At 38.0% G+C, this 15,648-nt stretch overlaps 1 protein-coding gene and 2 pseudogenes across 4 annotated transcripts in view; 1 reads left to right on the top strand and 2 right to left on the bottom strand.

Moving 5' to 3' along the window:
- OPHN1 (oligophrenin 1) overlaps positions 1–15,648 on the bottom strand; it is a 240,962-nt gene that overhangs the window by 51,171 nt on the left and 174,143 nt on the right. For all 4 annotated transcript variants that reach the window (XM_025044450.1, XM_025044447.1, XM_025044449.1 and 1 more), the window contains one exon: positions 2,705–2,789. In XM_025044450.1, the coding sequence (XP_024900218.1) occupies positions 2,705–2,789 (85 nt within the window). The remainder of the gene's footprint in view (positions 1–2,704; positions 2,790–15,648) is intronic.
- Positions 5,424–5,542, bottom strand: LOC112477172 (annotated as a pseudogene).
- On the top strand, positions 8,073–8,190 carry LOC112477200 (annotated as a pseudogene).

Consider the following 15,648-nt stretch of genomic DNA (forward strand, 5'->3'; position numbering starts at 1 on the left):
TCTGGTTTGGGTGACTAGACAGAATAAAAATGGATTTGGAAGAAAGAGGAAATGGTAAGTCACAGGGATCTCTGGGACAAAGGGACATCTCTATTAGGATGATGGATGGAGCGCCCTTCCTGATCTGAGAAGTAGGTACAGAAATCCCAAACCTAGGATGGTGGTTAAAACCATGAGAGCAGATGCCACTGCTCAAGGAGAGATGGCAAACTGGCAGCCAGCAGCTACGAGAGTCCCTCCGGGATCCCTTGTATCTCTGGAACAGTATATAAAAAAATGGAATGGAATCGGTCGTCACAATATGCAAAATTGATATATTTCACATGAAAATCCATATTTCTGCCCCTATGAAAAAACTGGAAGATCTGGCTACATCGGGCCCGTACGGTGATTTATGGAAGTAAAGGATCTTCCTGTTTACATAGAAACAAAAGGGGTTGCTATGCGAACAAAGGTTCCACGTGCAATACGCAAGTGGCCTATGTCGCACTCGTTCTCATGTCTCGGACCCTGTGGATATTTAAATTTCCCGTCTCTCCAGTGCAGTAAAACGAGAGAAGAGGCCTGGGAAACAGCAAGTAGGAAGTCCATAAAGGGGACTGCTGGAAATGGTCAAAGAGGCGGGAGAAAATCCAGAAGCAGGTGATCAAGCAGAATCCAAAAGAGGAGAAAGTTTCAAAAAGGGCGTCGTAACAGCTTCAGATGCTACAGGGAGCTCAAGGAGGGTAAAGACTGATGGTAGTCGACTGTGTTTAGCCTTGAGGGAGTAACTGGTGACCCTGCCAACAGCACTTCGGAGCACTTATTACAGTTTGTTATATTTTAATTTATCTTTTCTCTGTCTCTCTCACTGGTCTATGACCTTTTTAATGTCAGTGATCATATCTACTGCCAGCTGGATGCCTACTGCCTGGCACGACGCTAGACTGCAGAGTAGGCACTCAGGAAATGTTTACTGAATGATTTAGCAAATGGTGGACTGATGAATGAGAGACGGCGCGGGGTCGAGATGCGCCCTGGTGGAGCATCTGCACATGCTGAGGAGAAAGAGTCAGTTGAATGAGAGAGGTTCAAGACGCAGGAGAGAGAAGGGAGGGATGGTTTTTAGGGCACTTTTCTGTAAATCATGGAGATGGGAGTGAGTCATGCACCTAGAACGCAGATGAAGGAGGCCTGCTCTGAAAATACTGATATCTTTGAGAATTTTAAAGAGTGTTGGCTGGCTAGTGCGTATTAACGCCCATGGATAAGTGTCTTAAGGACTAACATCTCCTCCTGGGGGCACTGTCTACTCACACCCTCAGGCTGGATCTTCCAATCTTTCAAAAGGGCCACACTGCTTATTAAGGGATGAGCTGGGAAAGCTATAACACAAGAAGGGACTTAAGCTATGTAAATCTTGGAAAAAATTGACACCTTTGAAAGAGGCTAGAGACAGAATCATTTACTTTTAATATTCTCATCATCTAAGTCTTCTGAAAGTTTGCATAGCAGATTTCTCTTCGTCTTTACTAAATTATCCAAGCGACCCCAAGAAAGCCACAGTCTCTGGGGTAAGGAATAGGGGAAGGAGCCCCAGTACAAGGAAGGTAGCCTTATAAGTCAAAGATACTTAGGTTCAGATAATATGAGCTGTGACCATGGATACTGCTCGATAAGGATGAGCTTCGATTTCTCATCTGTAAAATGAGCACATACCACCTCCTGTACAAGCTTATCGCGAGAAAAAACGATATTATCAATGCAAGCAACTAGAACACTGCCTAGCACAGAGTAAACTCTCCAACAATAGTATCTTCCTTTTTCGGCAGATGTAGGAGAAATACTCTTGGTAAGAGCGTTCATGTTTATACACAGTTCTGAGACGATGCTACAGCAGGTCATTTAATAGCACTATCTGGGACCCAATCTGTTTTGGATTAATGATATTTCCCAGAGCTTAAGTATCTATCTTAATGGCCAAAAAGTACAAGAATTGAAAAGACGACATTATAGCACATAAAGTATGGTGTATACTATGGGACATAAAGAATGGTAAGAAATGAATGAGTTCTAAACGTATGTCTGTAACAAATATTTTACATAATATAACTTATGCCAACAAAGTGAAGGATATGGTCATCATCGTTGCGCATCCTCAAATTTTGCTGGTGAATAAATTTTTTTTCTACTGCTGCCACTTCATTTAGTTCCAACATTTTTATTATTGTATTTTCTTGGGTTTTTTTCCCATTATATTGATTACAGTGTGTGCAGATATCACACACACAAACGCATACATTAAGTTTGTGCGAATGCAATTTAATGTTTCAAAATGGTTAGCCACCAAAACAGGTTAACAACCTTGAATTGTCACGACTTCTGATTTTACCAGTGAGCCCACTGTGACATCACTCACTATCTGTGCACAATGGCAAAACTTCAATGTTTTAAGGGCATGATTTTTAAAATAACCCCCCCACACACCAAACAGGCTATTTTTCAATAACAATTCTATTACTTTAACGCTTCCCTCTTAAATTCCCAGATTTAAAGAAATGTTGTCTAATGCACATTTTTCTTTGACAGAAATCCTTTTCTTTCCTTTTTTCTTTAGCGATCCCATGCAATCTCCTGAAACTGGGACCACGTCTACTCCAAACGCCACCACGAGCAAGTTTCAACAATTTATGAAAAGCAAAGTTCTGTACCATAGCAGGCATACCTGAGGTAGAATTTCAATGAGCTGGTGATTGTCTTAATGTCCCAATCATTATCAAGAAAATCAACATCTCCTGGGCATTTAGGATCTATTTGAGAAAAGAAAATAAGAAAAAAAGTGAACATTTCAAAAGATCTTACCCTTTACCCCCTTTAAAAGAAAAATAAAGTGCATTAGTTAAAACAACGTTACTCTAACCAGTTTTCGAGGGATGAAAACGATATAAGAAAAATGTCTTCGATGTCTCAAAACTTCCCTCGAACTTATTTCAGTCAGACACGTAAGCACGGAGTTTGGAAATCACCTCTTCCATTCTTACCACAAGAAAAGGAACAAACAGAAAATCAACTCTTCTTAAGTCAATCGGAAGACTGAGGTCACACATAAGGCAAACTACTACTGTCCCCAAAACTGAAGACATTGACAGGCAGATACAGAGAACCAAAACTAACTAGAGTAGAGGACAAAGAGCCAAAAACTCCTTGGGAATGAGTACAAGGTTAGACAAACCGAATCCATAACTAATGACTGCTAGAGGCTCCACGTGGACGAGATTGAGAGTGAAAAACTCTAAGGGGGTCCAGTCCTGGGGGGGACCCCACACTTTTGTGTGTTTTACTTCTAGAAGCCCTATCAGGTTCTCCCAGTGAAGATCTCAGAAAAATTCCCTCATATTTTCATGCTTCTCAGAGGAGGAGAGGTAAAGCAGCCTTTTAAAAAATATGCACAGAGCATTTCATTCTTCTTAACATTTACCTGTGGCATAACTGTCTACCAAAGATAAGTAATTGAATGTTTGTTAAAATCCGCAAGAAAGCTTATTAAAATACCTGCTCATAAAATAAAGATAGGAAATCATAAACATCCTATATACTAACAATAATCGGTTCAAAAGCTTTATAGAGAAAAAATGACATTCTGTGTGTGTGTGTTATTTTTATAATCGAACCTGGGAATAAATGTCCATAATTATTTAGGACTTTTTTAAAGAAAAGTATAAAACATAAAAAGAAAACTTGCATAAATGAAAAAGTACCGTGATTCTAGATATAAAGACTAAATATTGAAAATCCGTCAACTCGATTCCGATTAATTTATGGATTTGATACAATTCGAATCAAAATGCCAACAAACTTATGTTTTCTGGAACATGACAAAATATTTCCAAAGTTTACATGGGACAACAAACTAGAAAAAATATAACTGATTTTTTAAAAAGCATAATTGGGGAGAATCTGTGCTACTCGATAAGATGATTTATGATGCTATCACAGTAACAGGGTTATCCTAGTTCAAGAATAGTCAGACCAATCAGATCAGTGGACCCTTCAATTAGCCTAGTGCCCACCTGGCACTATAGATGATTATTATAATATTACTGACTATATTCCCTGTGCTGTACTTTACAACTCTGTGACTATTTTGTAACCACCAATTTGTACTTCTTAATCCCTTCCCTCTTTTATCACCCAGTCCCCCAAACGTCCTCCCATGTGGCCACCATCAAAATGTTCTCTGTATCTATAAGTCTGTTTTTGTTTTGTTTATTTTGTTCTTCGCATTCTACCTATAAGTGAGATCGTATGGTATTTGTCTTTCTCTGACTCATTTCACTCCGCATAATACCCTCTAGGTCCATTCATGTCATTGCAAATGGTAAGATTTCATTTTTTAAGACTGATATTCCATTGTATATATACCTACCATTTATTTTTAAGAGCTAACAGGTATTGAGTGTTTAACTATATGGCAGACCGTATTCGGTGATGGAATCAGGAGAATGTGGGAAATTCTACAGGATCAACGACCCAGCTATTTCCACAGATAAATAGAAAGAAAGAAGGAAAAAAACAAAAACAGGGTAGGGGGAGCCGTAGGTTGAGAGAGACTTGAGATTTAACCAAATGTGATTATGCAACATGTGGACCCTGTTTGGATCCCAATGCAAAGATCTATACCGCAAAAAATAATTCAGACAATTGGGAAATTTTTTGATGTGATGATGTTAAGAAATTATTGTTGCTTTTTAGGTGTAAAAATGGTATTGTGGCTCTGTATAAAAAAAAAGGGTTCTTATCTTCTAGTGATACAGACAGAGACAGTTACGGATGAACTGATATGACATCTGAAATCTGCTTCAAAATCACCCAGTAAGGAAGAAAGCGGGTGAGGGCGGAGCTGAGACGAGATCAGGCACAGGAAGGTTCATTATACCATCCCCTTTACTCCCATGAGGGTTTGAAATTTTCCATAACAAAAAGTTATTTTAAAGAAATAACTGGAAGGTAAATTAAACCAGTAAGTGTGATTGTTTCCTGGGATGAAAACTGGGTCGTTGGGAAACGGGGTGAAAAGGGAACTTTTTTCCACAGTTTGTCTTTTGTACTCTTTCAATTTTGTAGCGAGTATATGTATAACACATGCAAATTTAAATTAAATTAAAAGTAAAACAAGCTCAGGTTTTTTTAGATTCCACATATAAGTGACATCATAAAGTACTTGTCCTTCTCTATCTGAGTTATCTCAGTATAATGTCTTCACGGTCCATCCGTGTTGTCACAAGAGGCAGGATTTCCTAGGTAGCTTCTACATCCTGAGCATAGTGAATAATGCTGCAGCGAACACGGGCACGTAGATACCTTTCTGAGAAACTGATTTGACTTCCTCCGAATATATACCCAGGAGTGGGATTGCTGGACATGTGGAAGTGCAATTTTTTTAGCACCTACAGCACCTGGCATCCCTAGATGGTCTCCCATCCAAGTACTAACCAGGCCCAACCCTGCTTAGCTTTCGAGATCAGACGGGATCGGGCACGCTCAGGGTGGCGTGGCCGTAGACCGCAAGTGCAATTTTTAATTTGGTGAGAAACCACCATTATGTTTTCCCTAAATTTACAATCCCATCAACCCGGTGTAAAGATTCCCTTTCCTCCACATCCTCGCCGACATTTGTTATCTCTTGGTTTTTTGCACCCTTGTGTTCATGGCAGCACAATTCACAACAGCCTAGATATGGAAGCAACCTAAGTGCCCAACAACAGGCGATGGGATAAAGAAGTTATGATTCAAATGTACAATGGAATATTACTCAGCCATTACAAAATGAAATCCTACCATTTGCAATGACATGGATGGACCTAGAGGTTATTATGCTGAGTGAAGTAAGTCAAAGAAAGATAAATACCATATGATTTCACTTAAATGCAAAATCTAAGGAACAAAAAGAACAAACTAATTAAAAACAGACTCACAAATATAGAGGACAATCTGGTGATGGCCAGAGGGGATGGGGGTTTCGGGGGCTGGGAGAATGGGGTGAAGGGTTAAAGAAGTACAAATCAGTAGTTGATAGATGGTCACGGGGATGGGGAGCACGGCATAGGGAACGCAGTCAGCAGTAAGGTAATGGCTGTGTGTAGAGCCAGAGGAGAGAGAGAGAGCAATCAGGGGGATCGTTTATAAACTAAATAAATGTCTAAACAATGTACTGTATACTTGAAACTAATAAAATAAATTTTTTTTAAAAAGCTATCCTAATAGGAATCCAAAAAAAACTGAACTTGTAAAAAAAGAGGCGAATGTGGGCCATCTGGAGCAGGGGTGGGGGTGGGGGGGAAACGTCGTTTCGGGTACAAACTTACAACTAGTATATAAGTCCTGGTGATCTAATGCACATCACAGTGATTCAAGTCAACAATACCATATTATAAACTTCAAAGCTGCTGAGAGATTCGATCTTAACTGTTCTCAACACAAAAAGAAATGATAATTATGTGACCTGATAAAGGTGTCAGCTAATGCCACTGTAGTAATCATACGCAATATAGAAATGTATGAAAGCAACCGATGGACACCTTAAACTTAACACTACAGAGTATGTCAATTATATCTCAATTAAAGAAGAAAAAATGAAAATACAAGCAAAACCTCACTGTGGGCAAGGCCCTACCAAGAGAGCACATGTTGGCTATTTGCTATCCCAAGCGACGGCACTTAGAGATTCAAGCAGAGAACATGAAAAAGAGAGGTAATCACTCTCAGAAATCTTTATCCAGACACCAACCTCTTGAGGATAACTTAATTCCAGGGGAAGAAACAGCAGCTTCCTTGTAGGCCTGAGCAAGTGCCGGCTGACACATTCTCAGTGGGCTCTTCCCGGGAGCTATATAAAGTAACGACGATGAGTAAAGAGAAAAACTAAACGCTGAGGGAATTGCATTTGGACTGGCTGTAGTTCCTATGGAAGTCTGACAAAGACAGATGCAACATGTCAGATCTGCACGTTGGGAAGAAACCTGAGCGAAGTAAAGTGACGAGGCCGTGAAGGAGATGAATCAGCTTGAAGCAGTTAAGCCATACTGCTGCCCTATGACACAGTTCAAAACGATCACCCGGAATAGCGCCTTCCTTATGGGAGATGGAAAGATTAAGGAATCTAGATGGCGCGGAACAACCGATGTGGCATGTGACCGGGCCAACTTATAATGCTAGTGGGTAACATCTTCAAAGGGCCTGTGATCAAAAAAGCAAAGACCATTTTGCTCCTCTTGCTGTCCTTGGCGCATGGTAGGTATTCAATAAATGTTTAACTGAAGGACTCAAGAGAGGCCTACTTAACAGGAAACACTCAGAGGCCAGCATGAAGGACCTTTGTCACGCTGATTTAGCGGGCCAACACGAAGCGACATGGTGAGGTGAGGGAAGAACAGGGATTCCATGCCAACAAAATCTTTGCGTGGTTACCAGTGTGACCTTTTTTGCTTTCTTAAATTCTGCTACTTCAAATCTAAGATGACTTTTGTTACAATTTTCACCATTATTTTTGTGCTATAAAGAAAGAAAAAAAAAAACGCTGCCAATTATGCTGTGACATACCACCAATTCCGAGATGAATCTCAATTTAGTAGATGTTAAAATGTGAAAAAGGTGTGATTATTAGAATCAATGAAATATAATGTTTATGGTTCCTTGGACTGGCCCTTTTCCCCTTGGGGTGGGGGGTACAAGACCTCCCAAAGAGTGTCGGAGGCTGAGACTTGTAGACGAGAAAGGCCCCCCAAAACCGGAGTGCATTCTGGCAAGGAAAGGAAAAGCCGAAAGAGGTACAGAAGATGTAAATGGCAAAAATTTAAAAACTGGAAACATGGTGTTGCTAAAAGAAAAAAAAAATTAGAGAAGCAAGGGACCACGAGTTGCCATGTAGATGTTAAGGTTTATAAAACATATTCGACCCATGAAATCGGGCGAGGTGACACATAGCATATTACACACAATCTGGCGTACGCGTGCTATATATTAAAAAAAAAGGAAAAAGGAAATTTGGGGATCTTAGAAATAAAATTATACTAGAGTAAGAAGTAAAAAGTTTGGTCTATGGCCATGCCACCCTGAACGTGCTTGACCTCATCAATCTCATAAGCTAAGTAGGGTCGGGTCTGGCTAGTACTTGGATGAGAGACCACCTAGGAAGATCAGGTGCTGTAGGTGTTAAAAAAAAAAAAGAAGTAAAAAGTTAGGGAACCAGGGTGAAACTCCAAGTTAATGAATCACAAACTCAAAACTTTGAAAGTTCCCCTCTGCCACTGAGGTATCTAAAACTTCCTCTGGAATAATGCCTGTATCCCGCCAGAAACCATGTAGAAGCACGTTTTCTAAAAGCAATAACACTGTTTATTTATTCATTCAACACATGCTTATTGAATAGCTATTCTGTGCCAAACACTGTTTTAAGGTGCTAAAAATATATCAATAAATAGAACAAGATGTCGTCATGGAGCTCAATATATGGATCATTTCATGATTCGTAAGGAAATGAATTCAAGGTGAACAGAAAAGCGTGCCAGCCTTGATCTCAGAGTAAGAAAAACAATGGCTATGAGATGGCACATCATTAGAAAGGCACAATACTCTCCAGGTTTTCTAGGATAGCGCTGGGGTAGCCAGAGGCCAGTCTAAGAAAAAGCTTCCATGATGAACAAAGGTGGTCGAATGGATTCTGAAATAATTAGATCTAATTGGAATAAGCTGAGTTGGTTTAAGAGTACACAAAACCACAGAGGAAATGGAAAGCTAATATGAAGTAAGCTAGAGAACAAGGTCATAAAAAGTAATTATAGTGTGTATATGTTGTCAAGAAGTTATGCAACACATTTGTAAAGACTAAGAAATGTTATATGTTGATGGAAACCAGCTTATGTCCTGGTTAATATCCAGATCACGTATCATGAACTGCTCTTGCAGTAAAAGGATCCAGATATGCAGAGAGCAGATTTCAACCTGTTGACACAAAGACTAATTGCTTTCCGCCATGCCGATAGTCCCTAGAATGCTCACGCTCATGTCATCAGCAGAGGTGGCAAAGTGATGGCACCAGGCATGTTTTGATCGGCTTGTTCAGTGTTATATATTTTTTACTTGTAAAATATTTCAAACATAAAGACGCGAAGAGAAAAAATATGGCAAGCACCCATGTATCAATCATATCTTAATTACTATGCCATATTTCCATCAGGCTGTTTTTATAAAGAAATTAAAGACACTAACGAATTCAATCGACACGCTCCGTGTACTCGTCCTTCCTTCTCCAGATACCCACTACCATGAATACAACGTTCATCAGTCCCATGTGTGTACCCCGTGCACACACACACATCTGTGAACATGCTTTTCGGGTCTTTAAACATTATCTGAATGGTAATAAAATGTATGACTCCTTCTACGACTTACTTTGTTTAGTCAAATTATGTTTCTGACATGTATACATGTTGATATATCCTATTTTAGTTCAAGGGTCAGCAGCAAATGGTCAGCCTTGTGCCAAAACCAGCCTGCTGCCCATTTTTGTAAATAAAGTTTTATTGAAATTCGGCCATTCTCATTAGTTGACAAAGGGTCTATGGCTGCTTTCTCACTACTGCAGCAGAGCTGATTAGTTGGGACAGAGACCACATGGCCCGCAACACCTAAACTATTTACTATCTGACCCTTTACAGAGTTTGCCAACTCTCGCAATAGTGATTTCATTATAATCGCTGCGTAGTATTTAATTGTGCGAATTTATCGCATTCTAATAGACATTTTTATTTCTTCCTTTTTTTCACTATTTAAAATCCCACTTGTATTATTTTTTCTTTTCCAGCGCAGCTGTGTAGTCATGTCTCCTTGGTGCCGCCAGTAGAGATCAAATGGACACCAAACTTAACCTTCTTAAACAATATTTAGCCAAAAATGGCTATGCCGGGCCAAAAGCCTGATTTGAGAAGGGTCTTTCCGACAGTCGAGAGCTCAAATGGTAGCAAGCAGGGTATGAAGTGGAAAATGAAAATAAAACGGAACAAGCTGGCATCGTAAAATAGTTTTGAGTCCATGATAAAAATAGGAGGGGGAAAGGCAAGTTTAATATATTCTTTGTTAGATAGGTATTTCCAAGTGGTTGCAAGGAGCACATAATGATGAGGAAGCAATCACTGAGCCTGTGAATAATTCATACGTCAATGGCAGTAAATATCACAAAGGGCTATCCGATATCATGAGGGATGCGTCCGAATATCCAGGGCTGGCGTCCATCACACAGAGGAAGCACAATTCATAGGGCCCATGATACTTTCAGAGGCTCATGAAATGTTTTAATTTCTTTTAAAATCAAAAGAAAATATTAATAGAATCCAGTCTGTGTAATATTTGTCTTTATACCAAAATGGTCATAAAATAGAAAAAGTGGCCTATGAAAGCAAGAGTGTGTAGGGCTAAGGGAAACCACAGCGGGGCCCAAATTCAGGAATACCATTATGAAGACTAACAAAACCACAGCTGAGATCTGGATGATTATGACGCTGCCAGACTCACTCCACTAAAGAATCCCATGCACCCGCAGCTTGAGCCTTGAAATAATTGATTCAGCCAAACGAAAACTCACTGCAAGCACTGACCTTTACAAATCCCTTGCAAACAGCCAAAATAACTATTATTACATCCTTGAGTGGCAGACACTAATGAATGTGGAACAAACAAATTTATGAGGAGTTATACCAAAGTTGAAGCCACATTTATGACATTAACCTCCAGGCATATCGTTCATGGCAGGTATGAAGCCACTGACCTGAAGGCTCACAATTTTCCATCAGTTTCTTTTCATTATGATGGAAAAGTAGAAATGTGGACAAAAATGTATCCGTAAAGAAGATACACAAATAGGTAACAAGCACATGAAAATATGTGAATGTCATTGGTTATTAGAGAAATGCAGATTAAAACCACAATGAGATGCCACTTCACACACACAATAATTTTTTTAAAAAAGAAAATTACAAGTATTGGTGAGGATGTAAAAAACTGGAACCCTTGCACATTATTGGTGGGGATGAAAATGGTTTAGCTGCTATGGAGAACAGTTTAGCAGTTCCTCAAAAACTTACAGATTACCATGTGAAACAGAAATTCCACTTCCAGTTGCATAAGTGAAGAATTGAAAACAGGTACTCAAATAAGCACATGTAAATAAATGCATGTTCACAGCAGCACGAGAGCTAAAAGGTAAAAAGAGCCCAAACGTCCATCGATAGATGAATGCATAAACAAAATGCGGTATATCCATACAATATAATAGTATTTAGCCATAAAAAAGCATGGACAATTCATACATGATACAACATAGATGAAACTCAAAATTACTACATATTAAAGGGATTCGAAAACAGATTAGGTGAAGCAGAGGGTCAAATCAGCGATTTGGAAGACAAGGTAGCAGAAAACAATTAGAACAGCAACAAGAAAAAAGAATTTTTAAAAATAGGATAGCTCAAGGGCCCTCTGGGACAACATCAAGCATACCAACATTTGCATCATAGGGGTACCAAAAGGAGAAGAGAGAGAGCAAAGGATTGAGAGTATATTTGAAGAAATAATGATAGAAAACTTCCCTAACCTGGTAAAGGCAATAGACATACAAGCCCAGGAAACACGGAGAGTCCCAAAAAAGAGGAATCCAAAGGGGCCCTCACCGAGACACACTATAATTGCAATGTGAAAGGTTAAAGACAAAAAGGGAATCTTAAAAGGAGCGAGAAAAAGCACTTAGTTACCTACAAGGAGTTCCCATAAGAATGTCAACTGATTTCTCAAGAAGAACTTTGCAGGCCAGAAGGGACTGGCACAAAATTGTCCAAGAGTTGAAAAGCAAGGACCTACAACAAGATTACTCTACCCAGTAAACCTATCATTTAGAATCGAAGGACAGATAAAGAGCCTCCTAAGACAAGAAAAAGCTCAAGGATTTCACCACTAAACCAGTATTACGAGAAATATTAGGGGGACTTCTTTAAGAAAAATAAATATATGTATCAAAAATAAAGAATGGCAATAACTACATATCTATCAACAATTACTTACATGTAAATTGATTAAATGCTCCAATCAAAAGAGAGAGTGTCTGAATGGATAAGAAAACAAGACCCTTACATATGCTGCCTATTAAGAGACTCACTTTAGATCGAAAGACAGACTGAAAATAAAGGGATAGAAAAACATGTTTCATGCAAATGGAAATGAAAAGAAAAAAATCTGGGGTAGCAATATTTGCACAAACAAAATAGACTTTAAAGCAAAGGCTATACCAATAGACAAAGAAGGACCCAGTGATTCCAACAAACAAAAGCCCAGTTCAAGATGGCTTTACAGGTGAATTTTACCAAATACATCATAAAGAATTAATACCTATCATCCTCAAATTATTCCAAAAAATAAAGAGGAACACTTCCAAAGTCATTCTACAAGGTCTGCCTTATCTTGATTCCAAAACCAGACGAATACCAAAAAAGAAAAAAAAAAAAGAAAAGAAAAGGAAAGAAAATTATAAGCCAATATCCCAGGTGAACACAGATACAATAATTCTCAACAAAACATTGGCAAATCAAATTCAACAATATATTAAAAAGATCGCACCTCGCAATCAAGTGGGATCATTTACAGGGATGGAAGAATGGTTCAATGTCCAAAATTTAATCGTTATACACCACATTAATCAAACAAAGAATAAAACTCATACGATCGATCCTATGAATAGATGCAGAAAAAGCATTTGGCAAAATACCACATCCATTTGTGAACAAAACTCTCAACAGAGTGGATATAGAAGGAAAATGCCTCAACATAATAAAGGCCAAATACAACAAACTCACAAATAATATCATAATCGTGAAAAGCTAAAACTTTTCCTCTAAAATCAGGATGCCAACTCTTACCACTTTAATTCAACACAGTATTGGTAGTTTTGGCCACGACAATCGGACAAGAAAAAGAAATAAAAGGCATCTAAATTGGAAAGCAAGAAGTTAAACTATTATTTTTTTTGCAGATATATACAGAAAGCCCTAAAACTATTAGAATAGATTAATTCAGTAAAGTTGTAGGATACAAAATTAAAATTCAGAAATATGTTGTGCTTCTCTGCACTAACAACAAACTATCAGAGAAATTCAGAACACGATACCTTCTACAATTGTATCGAAAATAAAATATCTTGAAATAAATTTAAGCGAAGAGGTAAAAGATGTATACTCTGAAAACTATAAGACACTGATGAAAGAAAATTAAGATGATATAAATATGTATAAAAATATACTGTGCTCATGGATTGCAAATATTAATTTTGTTAAATGTCCATACTACCCAAAGCAATCTACAGGTTCATTGCAATCCTATCAAAATACCAATGGTATTTGTCACAGAAATAGAACAAAAAATCCTAAAATTTACATAGAACCAAAAAAGACTCCAAATAGCCAAAGCACTATTGACAAGGAAGAACAAATCTAGAGGCATCATGCTCCCTGATTTCAAACTATACCATAAAACCACAGTAATCAAAACAGTTCATACCAGGAAAAAAAAAAGATATATAGTTCAATGGAATAGATTATAAAGCTCAGAAATAAACCCACATATATGTGGCACATGAATCTATGACAAAGGAGACAAGAATGAATATACAATGGGTAAAAGACAGTCTTTTCAATAAATGGTGTTAGGAAACTGGACCAATATATACAAAAGAAAGAAAGAAAAGAAAGAAAAGAAAGAAAAGAAAGAAAGAAAGAGAGAAAGAAAGAAACTAGATCACTTTCTTGCACCATATATAAAAATAAACTCAAAATAAACAAAAGACTTAAATGTATGACCTGAAACCATAAACTCCGGGAAGAAAACAGGTGGTACTAGTAAACTCTTTGATATCAGTCTTAGCAATAACTTGTTGGCTATGTCTTCTCAATCACAGGCAACAAAAGCAAAAATAAAGCAAAGGAAATATAACAAACGAAAAAGCTTTTGCAAAGCGAGCGAAACCATCGACAAAACGAAAAGGCGACCTACCAGAAGGGAGAATATATTTGCAAATGATATTTCTGATAAGGGGTTAATATCCAAAATATATAAAGAGCTCAATCCCATTATTAAAAAATCCGATTATAAAATGGACAGAGAACATAAATATGCATTTCTCCAAAGACATACAGATGGCCGGCAGACATGTGAGAAGATGCTCAACATCACTAACCATCAGGAGAATGCGGAACGAAACCACAATGAGATACCACCTCACGCCTGTGAGAATGGCTGTCATCAAAAAGACAACAAATAATAGTATCATAATAACTTAGTATAGTGTCAGGTGGTACTAGACTCATGGTGATCACTTTGCAAGGCATATAAATGTCTAATCACTGTGCTGTACACCTGAAACTAATATAATATTGTATGTCGGCAGTAATTTTTAAAAAATAATTAAAGAAACACTCAACAATTAAGTACTGGCAAGGATGAATAGACCCCTCAGACGCTCCTGGAGGGATTGTAAATTGGAACAGCAACTATGGAAAACAGTATGGAGGTGCCTCAAAAAAATTAAAAATAAAACTACCATGTGACCCAGCAATTCCACTTCTGGATATTTATCTGAAGAAATTAAAAATATTAATTCGAAAAGATTTGTGCACCCACATGTTTACTGCAGCGCTATTTACATTAACCAATTATGGAACAAAACATACGTACAATAGAATATTATTCAGCTAAAAAACAGAATGAAATCTTGCCGATGTGACAACATGGATAAGCTTAGAGAGTATTATGCTAAGTGAAATAAGTCAGACAGAGAAGGACAAATACCATATGATCTCACTTACGTGTGGAATCGAATGGACAAATCAAACGAACAAGCAAAACAGAAACAGACTCATAGATAGAGAACAAACTGATGGTTGCCAGGTGTGGGAGAGGTGGAGAGATGAAGGGGAAAAATACGAACGTCTGGTAATAAAACAAATTAGTCCGTGGGATATGATGTACAGTAGAGGGAAGATAGTCAATAATATCGTAATAACTTTTTTAAGGTGACAGGTTATTAGAATTCCTACGGTGACATCTTCTAAAGGTATATAGTTGTCAGATCACTATGTTGTACTCTTAAAGCTAATATATTGTACATCAGCTATAATTTTTTAAAAAAATATGTAGAAACTTACTTGAAACAATAAAGCACGCGCACACACACACACACGCACACGCACACACACTCTACTGAGTTTTTTCCATAGAACAAGACGAATTCCATAGTGACCATGTTACTTAAGTGAAATCTGGGGGTGGGGAGTGGAGTAGAAATTACCAAAAGCACAGGCAGAGTGTATTAAAGTAGTTTTATCAAAACAGCAAGATAAAGTGAAGAATAAAACAAGAGTTTCAAGTGAGGCAGCTACATTCTGCTCTTTACAGGAAGATCAAGCATAATAAACAATGTAAGAATTAGGAGAAATTTTAAAACTGTTCTCAGGTCGTATATTAGAAAATTCAAACAAAGATCACTAGCTAAGTCAGTGCTTATCGAATATCAGTATGCATAATATTCACCCAGATTCTCAGGCTCCACCCTCAAAGACTTTGACTCTTAGG

This window comes from Pteropus alecto, unplaced genomic scaffold (assembly GCF_000325575.1).
Source record: "Pteropus alecto unplaced genomic scaffold, ASM32557v1 scaffold312, whole genome shotgun sequence".
NCBI classification, from domain to species: Eukaryota; Metazoa; Chordata; class Mammalia; order Chiroptera; family Pteropodidae; genus Pteropus; species Pteropus alecto.